The 16588-nt window shown below is 38.2% G+C and overlaps 2 protein-coding genes across 5 annotated transcripts; one reads left to right on the forward strand and one right to left on the reverse strand.

The window, feature by feature from the left end:
- Window positions 1-3311: 3311 nt before the first annotated feature.
- On the reverse strand, window positions 3312-4153 carry LOC114359096 (uncharacterized). The gene is made up of 2 exons (XM_028313340.1): window positions 4015-4153; window positions 3312-3819 (listed from the first exon to the last, which is right to left on the reverse strand). Exons 1-2 carry the CDS (start codon window positions 4048-4050, stop codon window positions 3499-3501), a joined length of 357 nt encoding a protein of 118 aa, XP_028169141.1. The 5' UTR covers window positions 4051-4153; the 3' UTR covers window positions 3312-3498.
- A 6882-nt stretch (window positions 4154-11035) lies between these two features.
- LOC114359101 (serine-rich adhesin for platelets) lies at window positions 11036-16401 on the forward strand. 4 transcript variants are annotated; one of them, XM_028313349.1, is made up of 3 exons: window positions 11036-11162; window positions 11581-14276; window positions 14688-16401. In XM_028313349.1, the coding sequence occupies exons 1-3, from the start codon at window positions 11136-11138 to the stop codon at window positions 16378-16380; spliced, it is 4416 nt and encodes a 1471-aa protein (XP_028169150.1). In that variant the 5' UTR covers window positions 11036-11135; the 3' UTR covers window positions 16381-16401. The 4 variants fall into 4 exon arrangements, with proteins under 4 accessions (XP_028169150.1, XP_028169151.1, XP_028169149.1 ...); XM_028313350.1 differs by having other exon boundaries at window positions 11581-13849; window positions 14507-16401; XM_028313348.1 differs by having other exon boundaries at window positions 11581-13537; window positions 13874-16401.
- Window positions 16402-16588: the final 187 nt, after the last annotated feature.

Raw genomic sequence — 16588 nt, forward strand, 5'->3', positions numbered from 1 at the left:
TTCTAGGATCTAGGCGAAAACAAGGTAAGATCTATGTCATTGTTTTGTTAGTTCTCAGTAAGAGAGGTTTAACGGGAAAGGTAATAAATATTTTCTGGAAATTCCTTTAGTTTACTTTTAAACTCTACAAATTCCTGTGTAGGTACTAACTAATTTTGTTTACCGTTAATTCTCTCTTCGTTACATTTACATATTGTTTTCGTATTTCGGTTTTCAGCGAACTACGAGTATACAGACGGACGGAATTCGTGACCTGAATTACAATTTGAATATTTGCAGTTCGGTATTTGTGACTGAATAGACTTCATTCGTATTATTAGCATTTGTGAGGTGTATATTGGGACTTGCAAAATTATGGCTGTAATGGAGAGACAGTTTTGCTAATTAACAAGAAAGGGTAAACATTATAAAACCTATCACATTCACGATCGCATGGAAACTTCTACAAATATAATTGTTTATTTTGGTGCCAATTTGCCCTAACTTTAAAGATTAACAATCTTCACTTTCAGTTGTTTTTATTTTGTTAAGCAAGATTACTTCTAATAAATAAATAAATATCCTTGGACATTTTACACTGCACCTCTAGTCCCAAACTAAGAAAATCTTATACTATGGGTACAGGACATTAATAATTAGCTAGCATCTTTTCATATTTTCTTATTTTGTACAGATGACAGCACCTCAAGGTAAAAACTGTGAGCGGTATTTTTATGTGGTGATATTTTGCGCACAAAAGCATAGTTTATGTGCTGTTCATAGTGGAGTTCTATATTTGCCTCAAGTTAGGCTAAGATGCTTATTTTTTGTCTTATTAAAAACTTTTTGAATTACAGTTACTTTAGAGATTGCAGATTTAATTTAGGTAAACTGACTATCAAAGATAGTGATAATTTTAGTCAGGAATGAGTAATACATAAACTATTCCACAACATTTTGAAACTACACTTGAATATGCCTATCATGTGATATGTTAAGATAAAATTATTTACTCATGCAATGACAGGATAGTGAGAGCACTGAGCACTCATAACTACATTACTCGTAAAGTTGCCTTATTTCTCTTATTTCTACGGCAGAATTCTGAAATAAATCTACAACAAAAGGTACCTAATTCATGATGCACTTTTTAATATTCAACAAATTGTTTTGTTTGAAACCGAACTCCGGCAATTTCAGCCGGAGATTAAAAAAAAAAAATTGAAATTATAGATGAAAATGTATTTATCATTAGGTAAAGACAAGACAAGGATGATTATGTAAAGTACCTAACTACATTATGTACCTTTTACTATTATGTCAGACATTTTTATAAAATGTAGCATTGAACGAACTGAATATGTAGCATCTAAATTAACAGCTTTTCATAATATTTTTTTCGTGGTATTTATTGGTGTCAATAACCTTACTTATTGGGTTTGAAGAGGAAAACGAAAATCAAAGACTGGCTCGATGCCGAATTTACTTTGTGCTTGTTTGTTGTTGTAAATGGATGAAATCGTCGAGGCCAATGACTTCACTGTCAACAGTATTCTAATTGATAAAAGGGAATGGAGAGATGAATCCCAAATATCAGAGTAAGTTCCTTTTTCCTGTAGTGCGAATTTCATAACAGGTACAGGTACAGGTACAACATACATGTTTTTCCTATTATGGACTACACGCACGCGGGTAGGAAAAATATGTCTGAAATAATACAAGTTCCGCACGCGTACGTGGCGAAATCCGCATCACAGTAAAAAAGCAATAAGTAGGTCATTGCTACCACACTATTAGAGATTCAAAATAAATATTAGAAAACTGTTATTATTAAGTACCTAAGTTAAATTAAATTTTATTGGTGTGTCAAATTATGATCATTATAGAGGCACATAAGCCAAGATAAGAACGATAGGGATATAAAATCTTGAATTGTGATCTACATGGCTCCCGGATCAAAGATTCTGTAATCTGTCGGAGATAACAGATAACAACTTGTAGTGAATCATTCTAGGCCTCGAAATAAAGCCGTCAATCAAACAATTTTCAATGACAGTACCTATTTTAGCCTTACATGGTCACTAATAAATGAAGTCATCGTATGGTACAAGGTACATTTAGGTACATATGTTATACTCGTAATTGTAGACTTAATAAAGTTTTAATGCTTCCAAATGCTTGTCTGGATTTTGTGGCTTTTCGATAGGTGGGAGAGGTACAAGTAGAATACAATAAACAAATACCACAGAGCATGGAATCGCCACGCTGATTCCGTGCTCTGTGACAAATACTAATGTCGTAATAGAGTTTAGTCTACAATTTCACTATAGTACTAATTATAACAAAATCATTATTAAACCAAATTATATTAGTACTATTTACTTTGTAACTAAAATAGTTGAAACCTACTACATAGATTTAAAATAAACTATTGTGTGCAAACCAACGTTTCCATTACAAGCCAGAGGCTTGTAAATGCACCACCCACGTATTTTACCGCAATATTGTGATGCTGCATGCAACTAACATAATTTCCTGGAACAGCCTCCGCTTCGTTACATAAGGCTAGGCTCATAAGGCTTAAACTTGGTCATTCGGCACATATGTTTCGTTAGGATTATCTAGAGCTAGCTTTTGCCCTCGATTTAGTCCTCGTGAAATTCAGTTGGTCTTGATACATATCGTTGTTATAATGCCAATTAATATTAGCCTATTCTTAAACAATACATTTTTACAGTATCATCACAATCCGTTCATTAGTTTTTGCGTGAAAGATTACGTAAGAAACATCCATCCAACATCACACATTTTCACAATTTTAATATATTAGTAGGATGGGATAGGAGTTTTTTGCCTATACGTATTCACATAGTTACATATTCAATTGCTACATGGTGACACATACTCATATCTGACTGATATACCTACCTTTTATCTATACTTTCATTTCTTTTTACTCGTATGAATTAAATCTCTTCACGTATGATTTTATCTGCAAATGGGCATGACTAATAATATGTAAGTCCTTGAAAAGTAACGTACTGGAGTTTTCCATCATATTAGAATATTATCTACATTCGAAACATTAAGTATTGAATGTAAATAAGTAAAAATGACTTGTTCAGCTTAAAAGCTTTCTGAAGTCAATCAAAGTAGGTACGGACGGGTGTATTTATAAAAAGTCTAAATAATGAAGTCAACAGAACGTGACTGAAACGAAGAACAGAGGATAATAAGTAGGTAAGATCCAATATTGTCTTTCAATTTGAATGAAACAATATTCATGATACTTATAAATGTAGGTAGGTACGTCATTAATAAAATAACACACAAAATTTTGATACTTGATTTATTTTTTCTTAATTTATCATTACTTCTTCTAATGAAAATCTTTACTTATGTACAATTTGCAATTTGATCTACCTAATTGATTTCATGTGAAAGCACGACATAGCTCACAAAAATTCACTAATGTTTTGTCTTAAAGGGTCGACTGTCGAGTATTTGAGTGTTGGGCTTTTAAACTTGAGGTGCATCAGTCGCTGGTTCACAACCAGCTGAGGGCGTTGCTGAGCATTCTCCTAGGTTGCAGTACGGCAGAGTAGGGTCATTGCAGGCCCTCTGGATCCCTCCGATCTTCGTACAGACTAACTTCGTGGTGCAGTCCACGCAGCTTGAGCCGATTGTGGTGCAGGGGGTCCATTGGGGGTACCAGGGTGCGGCGGCGACCCAAGGAGGGATCCAGGGGTTGGACCCGACCCCGGCGGCCCAGGGGTTGGCTACGGCTGCATCAGGGGCGCCCCAGCCCCATCCTGCAGCGGTAGATGAGCCTACAGCCATCTGAGGGGAAACATTACATGTTTATGAACTGAAGCATGTAGAGACGACAGCAAATCAAGCAAATTTTTGGCTTTTGCTACATCTTATTTAGTGGTAAAAAATACTACGGTACAACAAAAATGTACCTATAACTATTATGCGATTATTATTTTAATTAAACGACTTGTTTACGTTATTAAATGCTTATTAACTTACCACTACACATAGAGTTACTAAAACCTTGGAAACCATTGTTTTGTGTCGTTCTTCGTTGCTGTGTCGTTAACTAATAGGACTAAAAAGACCCCAATAGAACAATTTATACCCATTCATATTGTCAAAGGGATTTTAATTAATACTCGTGTAAATAGCGAAATTAGGTTTTCCCATCTAACTCCATTGTTTTCAAAACAGACTACTTCTGTAGGATCTGCAAATAAAGTTGTCAATACACATTTCCCTTTTTTTAATAAAAATATGCAGTAAAAATTATTGTATAGGCTCTATATTCTTAATGGAAATATTTATTATCATAAAAGATAAATATTTTATTAATATTAGCACTGAAGTTACATACAATTATCTCTCTCTAAGGTTGGCAGCTGTTTGCTCTGACGGTACTATTTTATCTCGTTTGATGTCTGTTTTTGTGTTAGATGTGTTTGTTTAAAATCATTTATCTGCTGTAATTTTCTTACTGTCTGTTTACTTGTTGTTATATTTTGTTATCCATAGTAAGTTCTAGTCTGGTTTATAATAGAGTTAGTAGTTAGGTATATCCATCCTCATTGATTGATAATTGACTTCGACAAAAGACTTGGAATCTAAATAAGTGCTTTTTTATCGTCAGCAAAAATGTATGAAAAAGAAAGGAAAATGTATGAAATTGCTGCCCCAGCGACTGGTAGGTAGTCGTGGGGGCAGCTAGTGGGTTTTGTGGAGCTCTCACTATGAGAAGGGTAGGGAGGGTAGCCTATCCCCTAAAAACCTGACTTTTCCGCTATGAGCCATATGAATCGGGAACGCAGGATGCCACTGCCTGTTGCCTGTAGCATTTGTCCGCGTTCCATCGAAATAAGTGCTAAGTTCAGTAATTAATGTGGAAATCGTTTATTTCTTCTGCTACAACAATGTCTTGTATTGAAAAGTAAGTAAGTAAGGCTCTACATTTTTACTGTGGTGTCCGTAACCCAAAGGATACGAAAAGGCCAATTTATTTATGTATGTGCTATCTCTGTTTTTAGCAGACTGTCACTGTGACACAATCGATACTTGCTTTTAAAAGAAGCAGCAAATCGAACGCACAGCGTTGAATATAGCTCTGTGATTGGTTCCTGTGTGACCCTGTGTGTCCACCCGCACTGTGAGACCTCATATTCATGTTTGTGAATACGGGCGTGTATCTCATGAATCGTGGAAGACAGTGTTTTTTTACAGAATGTCTATTTCTAATTTTTAACACTTAACAAAAACGTAGTTTTCTACTTTTAAATTATATAAACTTTATAACTATACCTAAAATAAGACTTTAATGTTCCGTTGCTAGGGCTTTAGTAACTGCTGATCAATTCAATGAATTATGAATTTCTTCTTTATTTAGTGAATCATAATGTTTGAATTTGCAAATCGTATAAGATGCATTTAAGTATATGACGTCTTGCTTTCTTATCTTTACTTTTCACACTGCAGGGAAAATTCTTCTCTTAAGCTACGTTTCATGGCTCTTTAATAACCTAAGTTTGGAATTTTGATATCAACCAAATGGTCCTAAGAGTTGACTTCAATGTTTACCTATATAGATGACTAGATATTGCTCGCGGCTTTGCTCGCGTTATAATATTTATGTGATCTATCACAAAAAGACTGCATTCAAAACCCGTTAGGTTTTCCCTTTCAAAAATCGGGATAAAGTTTATTAAATTTTGCTGGGTCACTATCAAATTATAATCTAGATCGGTCCAGTGGTTTAAGAGTGAAAAGCTAGCAGACAGACCGGTAGAGTTACTCTCGCATTTACAAATACATACATAATTCGTATTATACAATGTATATAGGATATTGTACCTACTTGAGATTTTCATTCATGTCAGCCGAACTCATACCTGAGAAACATTGCATATCCAAATATATTAGGCGTTCTAGTTCTATACTCATACCAGATAATGTTTTCATTTTATTATTAAAATTTTCCAAACACTTTTACTGTATCGCCCTTAGTAGCTTGAAATATTTTTTCGACCTTCCCCCTACTAACATAACATGAAGTTCTACTAATAACAAGTAATTATATAATATTAAAGTATTTACAAATAGGTAGGTAGATTTTTGCTTTAAATAACTGCTGAGTTTCCTTCTTTTAGAGCTCTAAGATCTTTTATTACACGCAATTGCATGTTAAAATATTTTTTAATTACTCACGCATGTTTATTTATGCCCACAGAAGTGACAACATGGAAACAACGATCAAACAATCTTGATTACACAAATGTAACATCTTATCACATAATCAACATGATTTTCCTGTTAAACATACTTACTAAAAATATTTATCTTCTTAATTTAACGTTATTATGATTTGTAATTGTATTGAAGTTAATTAACTAATAATAAGTTCACGGTATTTATTAGCGTAAACGTAGTCAGTTCATTTGTTAAAAAATAAAATAAGATAATTAACAGACATAATTATCCATTCTAGGCTAAAATAAATAAAACTAAGTATAGATAATTAGGTTTTAACATTCAAGACATGATTTTTCGACTGATGACTGCGGCAGGTACTGACTCCGTAGCTCAACTTATCTGAGGTGATCTTTTCTATTGAAAAGTTTTTAATGCAAAATCTGTAAAACTAAAGTGTAATTATCATGGCAATTACAAAATAGTTTTAAATGTGAACATGTTACCAGTTGCGTTTTAGGCAAGTCTGCAATGCCGGTTGATAACGCTGTGACGCGCATAGTAAACACATTGCTATGAGAACACAATGTGTTTGTTTGTGCACCGAAGTGTCTACGACCTAATCCTCTCTGACATGACGTAGGTCAATGTAGAGCCGCAGTCAGAGCTCTTTATCAGTGAAGTGAAACCAAAAACACAGATTTCATTTTCTCTACTACGTTGTCACGTTCTATGAGAGTATTAGTTATGGGTTCTAATGCGTATTTAAACATTACTATGAGGTCTCACAGTGCGCGTAGACGAACACGGTCACACACGAACCAATCACAGAACTGTATTCAACGCTGTGCGTTCGATTTGCTGCTTCACTTAAGCAAGCATCGTTTGTATACGGGTGTGAGTTAGCTATCGGCCGGGGCTACGCAACCTTCACTGGTTGGGATTCATTGGAGGCAAACTGTAGATCCTGGCTATACAGGAGTTGCAGTGGTAGGATAAGTTCCGTAAATTCTTTTAGGGTAAATGCGTTTTCCACCCACAAGGTGGACCGACGACTTCATAAAAGTAGCAGCAAGGCGCTAGATGCAGGCCACCACCAACCGGCCATTGTGGAAATCATTGGGGGAGATGTTCAGCAGTGGACATCCTATGGCTGAAATGATGATGATGAAATGCGTTTTTTACTCACTACGGAGAATAATAAATAAATAAAATGTTTATTGCCAATTAATCTTAATACAAAATATTCTTATAACAAGCGGCTTCTGCACTAAGCATAGCTTGTGTCGGAGTAGCTTTTTTAAGTTTTTACATAAGTATTGATATCTTTGAGGTCTGGAAGCTCTAGGCCAGCATTTTACACCTAATGGATAATAATCATCAGACTGAAGGTTGAATTCGGATGAAGCTCGCTCACACACTTATTTAGCTAACTATTTATTATTTATTTAATTACATCTAACCAAAAAATTCCGTGAGATTTTTCCACGGCTTTATCGCAGATATTTGACATAATAATTCCACTTAAATAGTTTCCACAAAACTAGGCTAGAAACAGATTGTGGTGCAGATATAATTTTTTAGTAGGGTTCAATGTTTTTTGATCATTTGTCTCCACATTTGATGTCCATATTGACCAATACTTCTTCTAATTGCGGTCCCAGGACTGAGGTTTTGTAGTCCTGTACCCATATGGGGTGAAGATGTCAAAGATCCCGATATTAAATTACTGATAATAAGAACTAGGTAAATAAAAACACAATCATCGAAACCCGAAGTCTAGGTGTTCGTGACATTGTCGACGTTTTGCTAATTCTTTATTGCTGTAAATGTGGGCTTGCTTCTATCCGATCATTTTAGCAAACTGCAAGTATGTTTTCAATGATGACGAAATAAAGACAGATAGTGGTCTAATTTATTTTCTGTGTTATTTTTGTAGCTCCTGTGCTTAACATGTTGTGTTGTTTTGCCAAAAAGATAGGTACCACTCCATTACTAATGAGAACAAACTAGCTAATATGCTGTTAAATTCGGAATTTTAATTAGGTAAGTAAGTCAGGTATTTGTAGTCGTAAACGAACAACTAACGGAATGCAAACAGTGTAATCTGTGAGATAAGGTGTACCTGGGCTACCGAAATACACGTGACTTAATCCTAATTGCGTAGGTGATTTTGACCCTGGTGCAAGGATTTACGGGCTAGTTTTTGTTTGTTTTGGAAGTATAAACTTATCATGGTGTCATGCTAATTTATCCTCACTTGTGTCATATTGCAACTGTATGAACCTGGATAACTGTTTCGTTTGAATGCCTGGGCACATGGCGTCTACAACAGTCCTCCATCGCGTTCGGTCTTGAGCTTCGCGTTTGATCTCGCTCCAAGTCTTGCTGATTTTCTTCGCCTTGTCTGCTACAGTGCGCCGCCAAGTTTGCTTGGGGCGACCACATTTGCGTTTACTTTACGACCAGTTACTTTTTGTATTGGATAGCCCATTTATTGAGAAAGGCTATTGGCCAATACGAGCAGAGTATCAATGAAAAATGTTGCAAAACGGAAAAAATATTTCAAGGATTTTTACGCGTACGAAGGCGCGGGCACAGCTAGGCTATTATGTACAATATACATGTACACATCACAGTCTCAGTGACCATTAGTACATTTAACGTCGTTCCAAAGGCAAATCCGCCTACAGTCGACTTCACGATCCACCATTCCGGCAGATTGAAACGAGCATGTGAAAATACATTGGTGCTTGGTTTGCACTCACAATTGTATTAAATGTTAAAATCCAATTCCATAATCCTTGGATACACTTATCGTATTTACACCCGCAACGTTATACGTATTTATATTTACTTAGATACTAGAACACATGCAATGTTCTTGTACTAAACTAATTGCTTTATATCTATTTACTCTCTACTAAAGTTTTCCCTAGGTTTCCATAAAAGCGCCAAATAAGCTTATTGTACACTTGTTTGTGGTTCCTTGCTTATTGTAAATTGTAAACTTGTTTGTGGTTCCTTCAATCAATAAAAAAAAAAAATAACTTCTATGCCTGTATTCTGAAAAGTATATTTTTAACGTCTTCATAAATTGTTATTTACTATTAAGAAAAACTATTAATAAAAACCTTTATTACTAAGTTCATAATTATAGGCACCCAGATTAGTCAAAATGTATGACCATAATAACATCTTAACTGCTTTACCTACATATTAATATGGTCATCGTTAATCTTTCGATAGTAATATACTTTGAAGAAAAAATAGTGTGTTACAAAGAACTAGCCATATCCTAAACAAAAAAGTTTAGAACAATATTATTATGTTGGGCTAGAACCTCAGTATTATACGTGACCGCGACCGCTCTCACAGGGACATGCATGCCTCGGATATTAGAAAAGTATTATATTTCGAAGCTTTTACCAGAGTCGCTCATTTGCATAAAAGGGTTAGGCGTAAAAATCAGTACAAGTACGAGTAGGTATACTTTACAGATGGAATCGAGATTTTAGTAAACCCTTACAGCTCGTGAATATCAATTTTAGTTTGTTGGTAATTTTAGTACATAATGTCTTGATCTACTAAGTGCGATCTATGGTATCTTATTACTGATACTGACTTTAAGGTTAACCCTTAAAGTTCCGTAGGGTCGGTATTTGATTTCAGAACAATTCTCAAAATCACATTCAAAGTTCAAACTAGTATCATTGTCTTTATTGATCCCTTACACCGTCTATAGAATTTTGCCAATGTCTGTACATTGTGTTCAGAAAATGAAGAATGGGACTATTCCCATCTCTCGTTCCCACCGCTGCAACTGTTAGGCAGGATCTGCAGCTTAACCGGCAATAAAAAGAAAAACCCAACCGGTTAAGGTTAAGTTGGTCCCGGGGGAAAGTTAAGAAAATGTATGGATTAAGACAAATATAAACCATATTACTGTCACTTGTGCGTTCGAACGTACGTAGGTACTTATCGTGCGAGTTTGAGCGAGTGACGGAGGCCTGTTACCATTCCAAAAATATTTTAGAGTCTACAAACAAATTAATTAAATCCTACATCCGTTAGTATAATTGTTGACGTCGGATGTAAACATCCGGTCGTGGCACATTTGTTTTGGGCTTTCCTTCAGCGCATTGCGTTTTATGTGATACTAGCGGTCGCCCGCGACTTCGTACGCGTGGATTCCGTTTTACCCCCTTCATTATCTTACGCGGTTTAGATTTTTTCATACAAATGTTTTTTCCCGCTAACTACCGTTCCCGTGGGAATTTTGCAATATCCTGTTGTAACTAAGCTTTAAGTTAACTAAGGTACCTGCATGCCAAATTTCAAGCGTCTAATTTAAGCGGTTTAGATTTTTCATACAAAAAGATTTTCCCGCTAATTCCTGTTCCAGTGGGAATTCCTAAGTATACTATAACCTGCCCAGGAGTATGAAGAATAATTGTACCAAGTTTCGTTAAAATCCGTCGAGTAGTTTTTATTTCTATAAGGAACATACAGACGGACAGACAGACAGACAGACAGACAGACAGACAGACAGACAGACAGACAGACAAAAATTTTACTGATTGAATTTTTGGCATCAGTATCGATCACTAATCACCCCCTGATAGTTATTTTGAAAATATATTTCATGTACAGAATTGACCTCTCTACAGATTTATTATAAGTATAGATAATTAACTAATGTTAGTACTTAGTCATGCTCGCGAAAACATTTTGTTTGGAGAAGATTTACGGTGTTGGCTGGTTATCTCGCCAGAAGTCATTATCTAACGACGTTATCTAGTAATTGCCAGTCGAAGTATAAAAGGATGTGCTCTACCACCGGAGACAAATTCTAACGAACGAGCTCTTATATCACACAAGTTTTAAACTTAGTGAATAACGAACGAATTTCGCGTTGATGTGACAAAGCATTCAAAATGAAGATAACATATTTACTTCTAATTGTAAGTTTTTAAGTGTTACTTTAAATAATTAAGTGTTGTGTTGGTGTTATGAATGATAGATAATAATTATTTAATTTTAATGTAATTTTACAATTTGTGAGTGAAGTGTAATTTAATATTATAACATAGTTGAACATTTGCTTTTTATAGCCTTTGTTTTGTGTTGCAATATTTGGTAGAAACTCATTTTCTTAAATCGTTTTAAATACCTGCATGTTTTTAATATTTATTTAAAACAGTGAAAGTGAATTAATAATGCAGTTATCGAAAATAAATGAACTTTACGAATTTTAAGTTTAGTGACGAAGCCTAGTTAAATATCTTGTAAAGATTTTAAATAAACTCCCTATTTCCTTACACATAATATTATAAGCTGTCGCTGACAAATTAATAAATTATGTTCTTTTAATTATTTCAGGTCTGCTTTAGCGTGGTGTGTGCGAAATATTTGCCCGATGAAACAAACTCTAGACGAGCTTTGTTATGGAAGTCCGACGATTCAGATTCAGATGATTCCAAACACATAGACTCCAGTGAAGATAGCAGCAACAATGACGACGACGACGACAGTGACAATTCCGTGGAGCGCAAATTACAGGAACAGGAACGTAAACGTCAAGAAAAACTGGCAGAGCAGAAAAGAAAAGAATTAGAAAGAGAAGAAAAACTGAAACGGAAACTGGAGGAACAGAGACAAAAAGAGGAAGAAAAAGAACGTAAACTAGCGGAAAAACTCGCTGAAAAACAGCGCAAAGCACAAGAAAAGTTGGAAAAAGAGGAGCGAAAGCGCCAAGAAAGAATTGAGAAAGAAAGACAAAAACAAGAAGAAGAAAATCGCAAGAGGCAAGAGAAAATTGAAAGGGAAGAACAAAAACGTTTGGAAAAAGAACGTAAACGATTGGAGGATTTAAAGAACAAAGCAAATCATAGTCAACAACCCATTTCTTCAGAGTCAGTGGAAGATACTGCAGAAGAAGAATTAGATCTTGAAGATATTTGGAAAGGTTACATATATCAGAGATATGGAGTTAACGTGAATAGTACTGCTATCGAAAAGAAATTGGCCATACGTAGATATATGAGTGAAGAATTAGGCCTTAACGCTAACAGTACTAAGGGCGATTTCCGCCAAGCTGTTATTAAGTTGATACAAACAAGGCTTCAGGGTGATGTTTCTGTTCAAGAATATTTTAGGAATCACATTTTGAGTCATGTTAACGCTGTTGGCATACAACAATTGAAAGCAGATTTAGAAAGGAAGTTGGAGAAGTTGAATAATAAAACAATACTTCTTAATAATTACAACTTAACTACGGCACCAGAAGCACAGTACGTTGAAGAAAAGAAAACATTCATTCAAGCTATTTCACAGTTTTTGGCCAATATTCTGCCAAACTGGGTCACCGGAAGTACACCAAACGCGATCTCGAACCAAAATGGAGCAGCTAATTCAGTGTCTGCAGGTCAAGCTACCGCCAGTGGCCCTTCTGCCGCTGGAACTGTTGATGCCAACGGACAATCTACTGCTTCTGTGGGCTCTTCTGCAAGTGAAACTCAATCCAACTCTGCTGCCTCCAATGCCGCACCTCAGGGACAAGCTGCTGATAACTCAGCGTCTGGAAGTACTGTAGTGAATGGTGCTGTTGGAGATTCTAGCGTTGCTGCCAATGGACAAACAATTACAGCTGATGGCTCCGTTTCTGGAATCGTTGCAGGCAGTGGAATAGTTGATACTTCGGAGGCTGGAAATGCCGTAGTAAGTGGCAGTGGAGCTAATGCTGATGCATCTGGCGTAGCAGCCCAAGGTCAAACAAATGCTGCTGCTGGTTCTGTTTCTGTAACTGCTGCAGACGGTGGATCTGGATCTAATCCTGCTGTCTCTAATGCCACACCTAATAGCCAAACGAACTCTGTTGATGGTTCTACCTCCGCCGCTGGAAGTTCTGTAGTGAATGTTGATGGCTCACCTGTAATTCCCGATGGACAAGTGAGTGGTTCTGATGGATTAGCTGCTGAAGTCCCTACAGCCGGTGCAAGTGGAGCAGGCTCTGCTTCATCTGCTGCTGTATCTAATGGACAGACGGTTGGCTCAGCTTCCGCCACTGAAAATGCTGCAACAAGTAGTGGTGCATCTGGCGCAGTATCTAATGGGCAATCAATTGCAACTGGTGGAGCCACTGCCGAAAGTGGAGCAGAATCTAACTCTGTTACTTCCGGTTCTGCATCTATTGGACAAACAAATGCTGTGGATTCCACATCAGCCGCAGGAAGCGTTGTTGTGAGTGACAGTGGTGCCGTTGATGCAGCATCTATTGGACAATCAAATGCCGTGGATTCCACATCAGCCGATGGAAACGTTGTTGTGAATGAAGGTGGTGCAGTTGATGCAGCATCTATTGGACAATCAAATGCGGTGGATTCCACATCAGCCGCAGAAAATGTTGCTGTGAGTGACAGTGGCGCAGTTGATGCAGCTTCTATTGGACAAACAAATGCCGTTGATTCCACATCTGCCGCAGGAAGCGTTGCTGCGAGTGAAAGTGGTGCCGTTGATGCAGCATCTATTGCACAAACAAATGCCGTGGATTCCACATCAGCCTCAGGAAGCATTGCTGTGAGTGAAAATAGCGCTGTTGATGCAGCATCTATTGGACAATCAAATGCCGTGGATTCCACATCTGCCGCAGGAAGCGTTGCCGTGAGTGACAATGGTGCAGTTGATGCAGCATCTATTGGACAATCAAATGCCGTGGATTCCACATCCGCCGCTGGAAGCGTTGCTGTGAGTGACAGTGGTGCAGTTGATGCAGCATCTATTGGACAAACAAATGCCGTGGATTCCACATCTGCCACAGGAAGCGTTGCTGTGAGTGAAGGTAGCGCAGTTAATGCAGCATCTATTGGACAGTCAAATGCCGTGGATTCCACATCTGCCGCAGGAAGCGTTGCTGTGAGTGAAGGTGGCGTAGTTGATGCAGTATCTATTGGACAAGCAAATGACGTGGCTTCCCCATCAGCCGCAGGAAGCGTTGCTGTAAGTAACAGTGGTGCCATTGATGCAGCATCTATTGGACAATCAAATGCCGTGGATTCCACATCTGCCGCAGGAAGCGTTGCTGTGAGTGACAGTGGCGCAGTTGATGCAGCATCTATTGGACAATCAAATGCCGTGGATTCCACATCAGCTGCAGGAAGCGTTGCTGTGAGTGATAGTGGTGCCGTTAATGCAGCGTCTATTGGACAATCAAATGCCGTGGATTCCACATCAGCCGCTGGAAACGTTGTTGTGAATGAAGGTGGCGCAGTTGATGCAGCATCTACCGTGGATTCCACTTCTGCTGCAGGAAGCGTTGCTGTGAGTGACAGTGGTGCAGTTGATGCAGCATCTATTGGACAAACAAATGCCGTGGCTTCCCCATCAGCCGCTGGAAGCGTAGCTGTGAGTGACAGTGGTGCCGTTGATGCAGCATCTATTGGACAAACAAATGCAGGAAATTCTGCAGTAAGTGAAACAGAATCAAACTCTGCTGTGTCTAATGGACAAACGATTGATTCTGCTACAGTCCCTGAAAATGTTGTGAGTGAAATTGGAGTAGATGGCTCTGTTGCAGCTCCAGGAGATGCCATAGTAACTGACAGTAACTCAGCTTCGAGTACTACTGATGTAGTATCCAATGAACCAGTAAGTGCTGCTGATGCTTCTACTGTTGGAGTTTCTGCTTCACCTGATGCGCCTCTTGAACAAACAGTTAGTGACTCTACCTCCGGTTCTGATGCTGCAGTAAGTGGAAGTGATGTAGCTTCTGGAGCCAGTGGAAGTGTTGCAACACCTAATGAACCAGTGGTTACAGGAAGTGAATCTGGTTCAAACACTGGTTTCACTGATGTAGCATCGAATGGACAAGCAAATGTTGCCGATATCAGTGGAGCTGGCTCAAATGCTGCTCCCTCCAGTGTGGCGCCTAATGGTCAAACAGGTAACGTTGATAACTCAGTCTTAGTTCCTAATGAACAAGAAACTGCTGTCAATGATGTTGCTCCAGCAGCCGTTGAAGGTGGTGCAATTGCACAAAATACTGAATCTTCAAACACACAAGTAAATGCTGTTGATGCCGTATCTTCTTCAGGAGCCGCACCTGAGACTGCATCAACTGCGAACTCAGAAGTTGTCTCTAACGTAGCTGACACAGCCGAATCAAATGCTGTTGGTTCCTCTGATGCAACTGTGGCCAGCCAAGGTGAAGCTAATTCTGTCGCTTCAGAAGTATCATCTAATGGACAAGCGAGTACTAACGATGTTACAGTTGCCGAAGTTTCTGCAGCTGGAGAAACTGGATTGAATAGTGTGCCTTCAGATGCTACTACCACTTCTGTTGATACACCGGCTGCACCTGGAGCTTCTGAAGTGGCATCAAATAATCCTACAGCATCTGATGTTTTATCAAGTGATATCATAATTGTATCAGCTACTGAAATTCCTATTACACCGGAAATCTCTCCAGTTTCTACCCCATCTGATGCTGGTGTTAATGAGCCTGCGACCGCAGATGCAAATGTACAAGATAGTAGTGTGGTCTCGGCTGCATCTGCTTCAGCTGTCTCCGAAAATATTACGGCTGGTGCCACAGTCACCAATAATGTGGCAAGCAATTCAGTTGTTGATGTGAATTCCGCTGGAGCTAATGAAGCTGCTGCCAACACAGCCGGTGCATCAGAAGCGTCCGCTGCTGCCTCAGGATCAAATGCTGATGCTACCGATGCCAGTGCCGCAGGTCCATCCGAAACGGCTCCTGTTGCCTCATCAAATGTACCTGACGTAAGCAGCTCAAGCAGTACCGCCTCAGAGGTTGTACCTGTTTCGTCTGTTTCGGGCAGTGAATCTGCAGTCGCCGTTGAATCATCAACAGTCGTCGGTGATGGCAGTGATGTGGTACCAACTGATGCTCCAGTCCCATCGGAAACCCCTGCTGGCACAGACACATCAGCTGTCAGTGAACCAAGTACTGACTCACCAGTACCTGAAGCCCCAGTGGAACCCGTCCCAGCTGTAGATGTTGCACAGTCTGAAGTTTTGGCAGAAACAACCGTAGCTGATGTTCCAATTACAGAGGCGCCTGTGGCAGTAAACCAGGCTGCTCCCGAAAACGTACCCGCAGATGTGGTATTTCCCCCTGAGGAACCGGGTGCGTCCATTGTAGAAATTACAACCCAGATGTAGATTGTTACCCCAGTATTTGTTTTTAACTAAATGTAATTTATAACTCGCATTTTGTAAATAGGTACTACTAATATTATACGAACTTAATAAATATTATTTGATTCAGAAGCAATACTCATAGCATTTTTATTTTACGATCGTTGCTAACACACCACACTCATTATTAGATTTTCGACTCTTGTAAAATAATTATGAAAGTAATTTCGAG

This window comes from Ostrinia furnacalis, unplaced genomic scaffold (assembly GCF_004193835.3).
Source record: "Ostrinia furnacalis isolate ACB-3 unplaced genomic scaffold, ASM419383v2 OfSCF4234, whole genome shotgun sequence".
NCBI classification, from domain to species: domain Eukaryota; kingdom Metazoa; phylum Arthropoda; class Insecta; order Lepidoptera; family Crambidae; genus Ostrinia; species Ostrinia furnacalis.

What these genes read in the sequence shown, in the direction of transcription:
- LOC114359096 (XM_028313340.1), bottom strand. Translation starts at nt 4,050, where the DNA reads ATGGTTTCCAAGGTTTTAGTAACTCTATGTGTAGTG. An exon ending in TAGTAACTCTATGTGTAGTG is followed by an intron (nt 3,820 to 4,014) that starts GTAAGTTAATAA and finishes GTTTCCCCTCAG; the next exon opens with ATGGCTGTAGGCTCATCTAC.
- LOC114359101 (XM_028313347.1), top strand. Translation starts at nt 11,136, where the DNA reads ATGAAGATAACATATTTACTTCTAATT. An exon ending in TAACATATTTACTTCTAATT is followed by an intron (nt 11,163 to 11,580) that starts GTAAGTTTTTAA and finishes TAATTATTTCAG; the next exon opens with GTCTGCTTTAGCGTGGTGTG.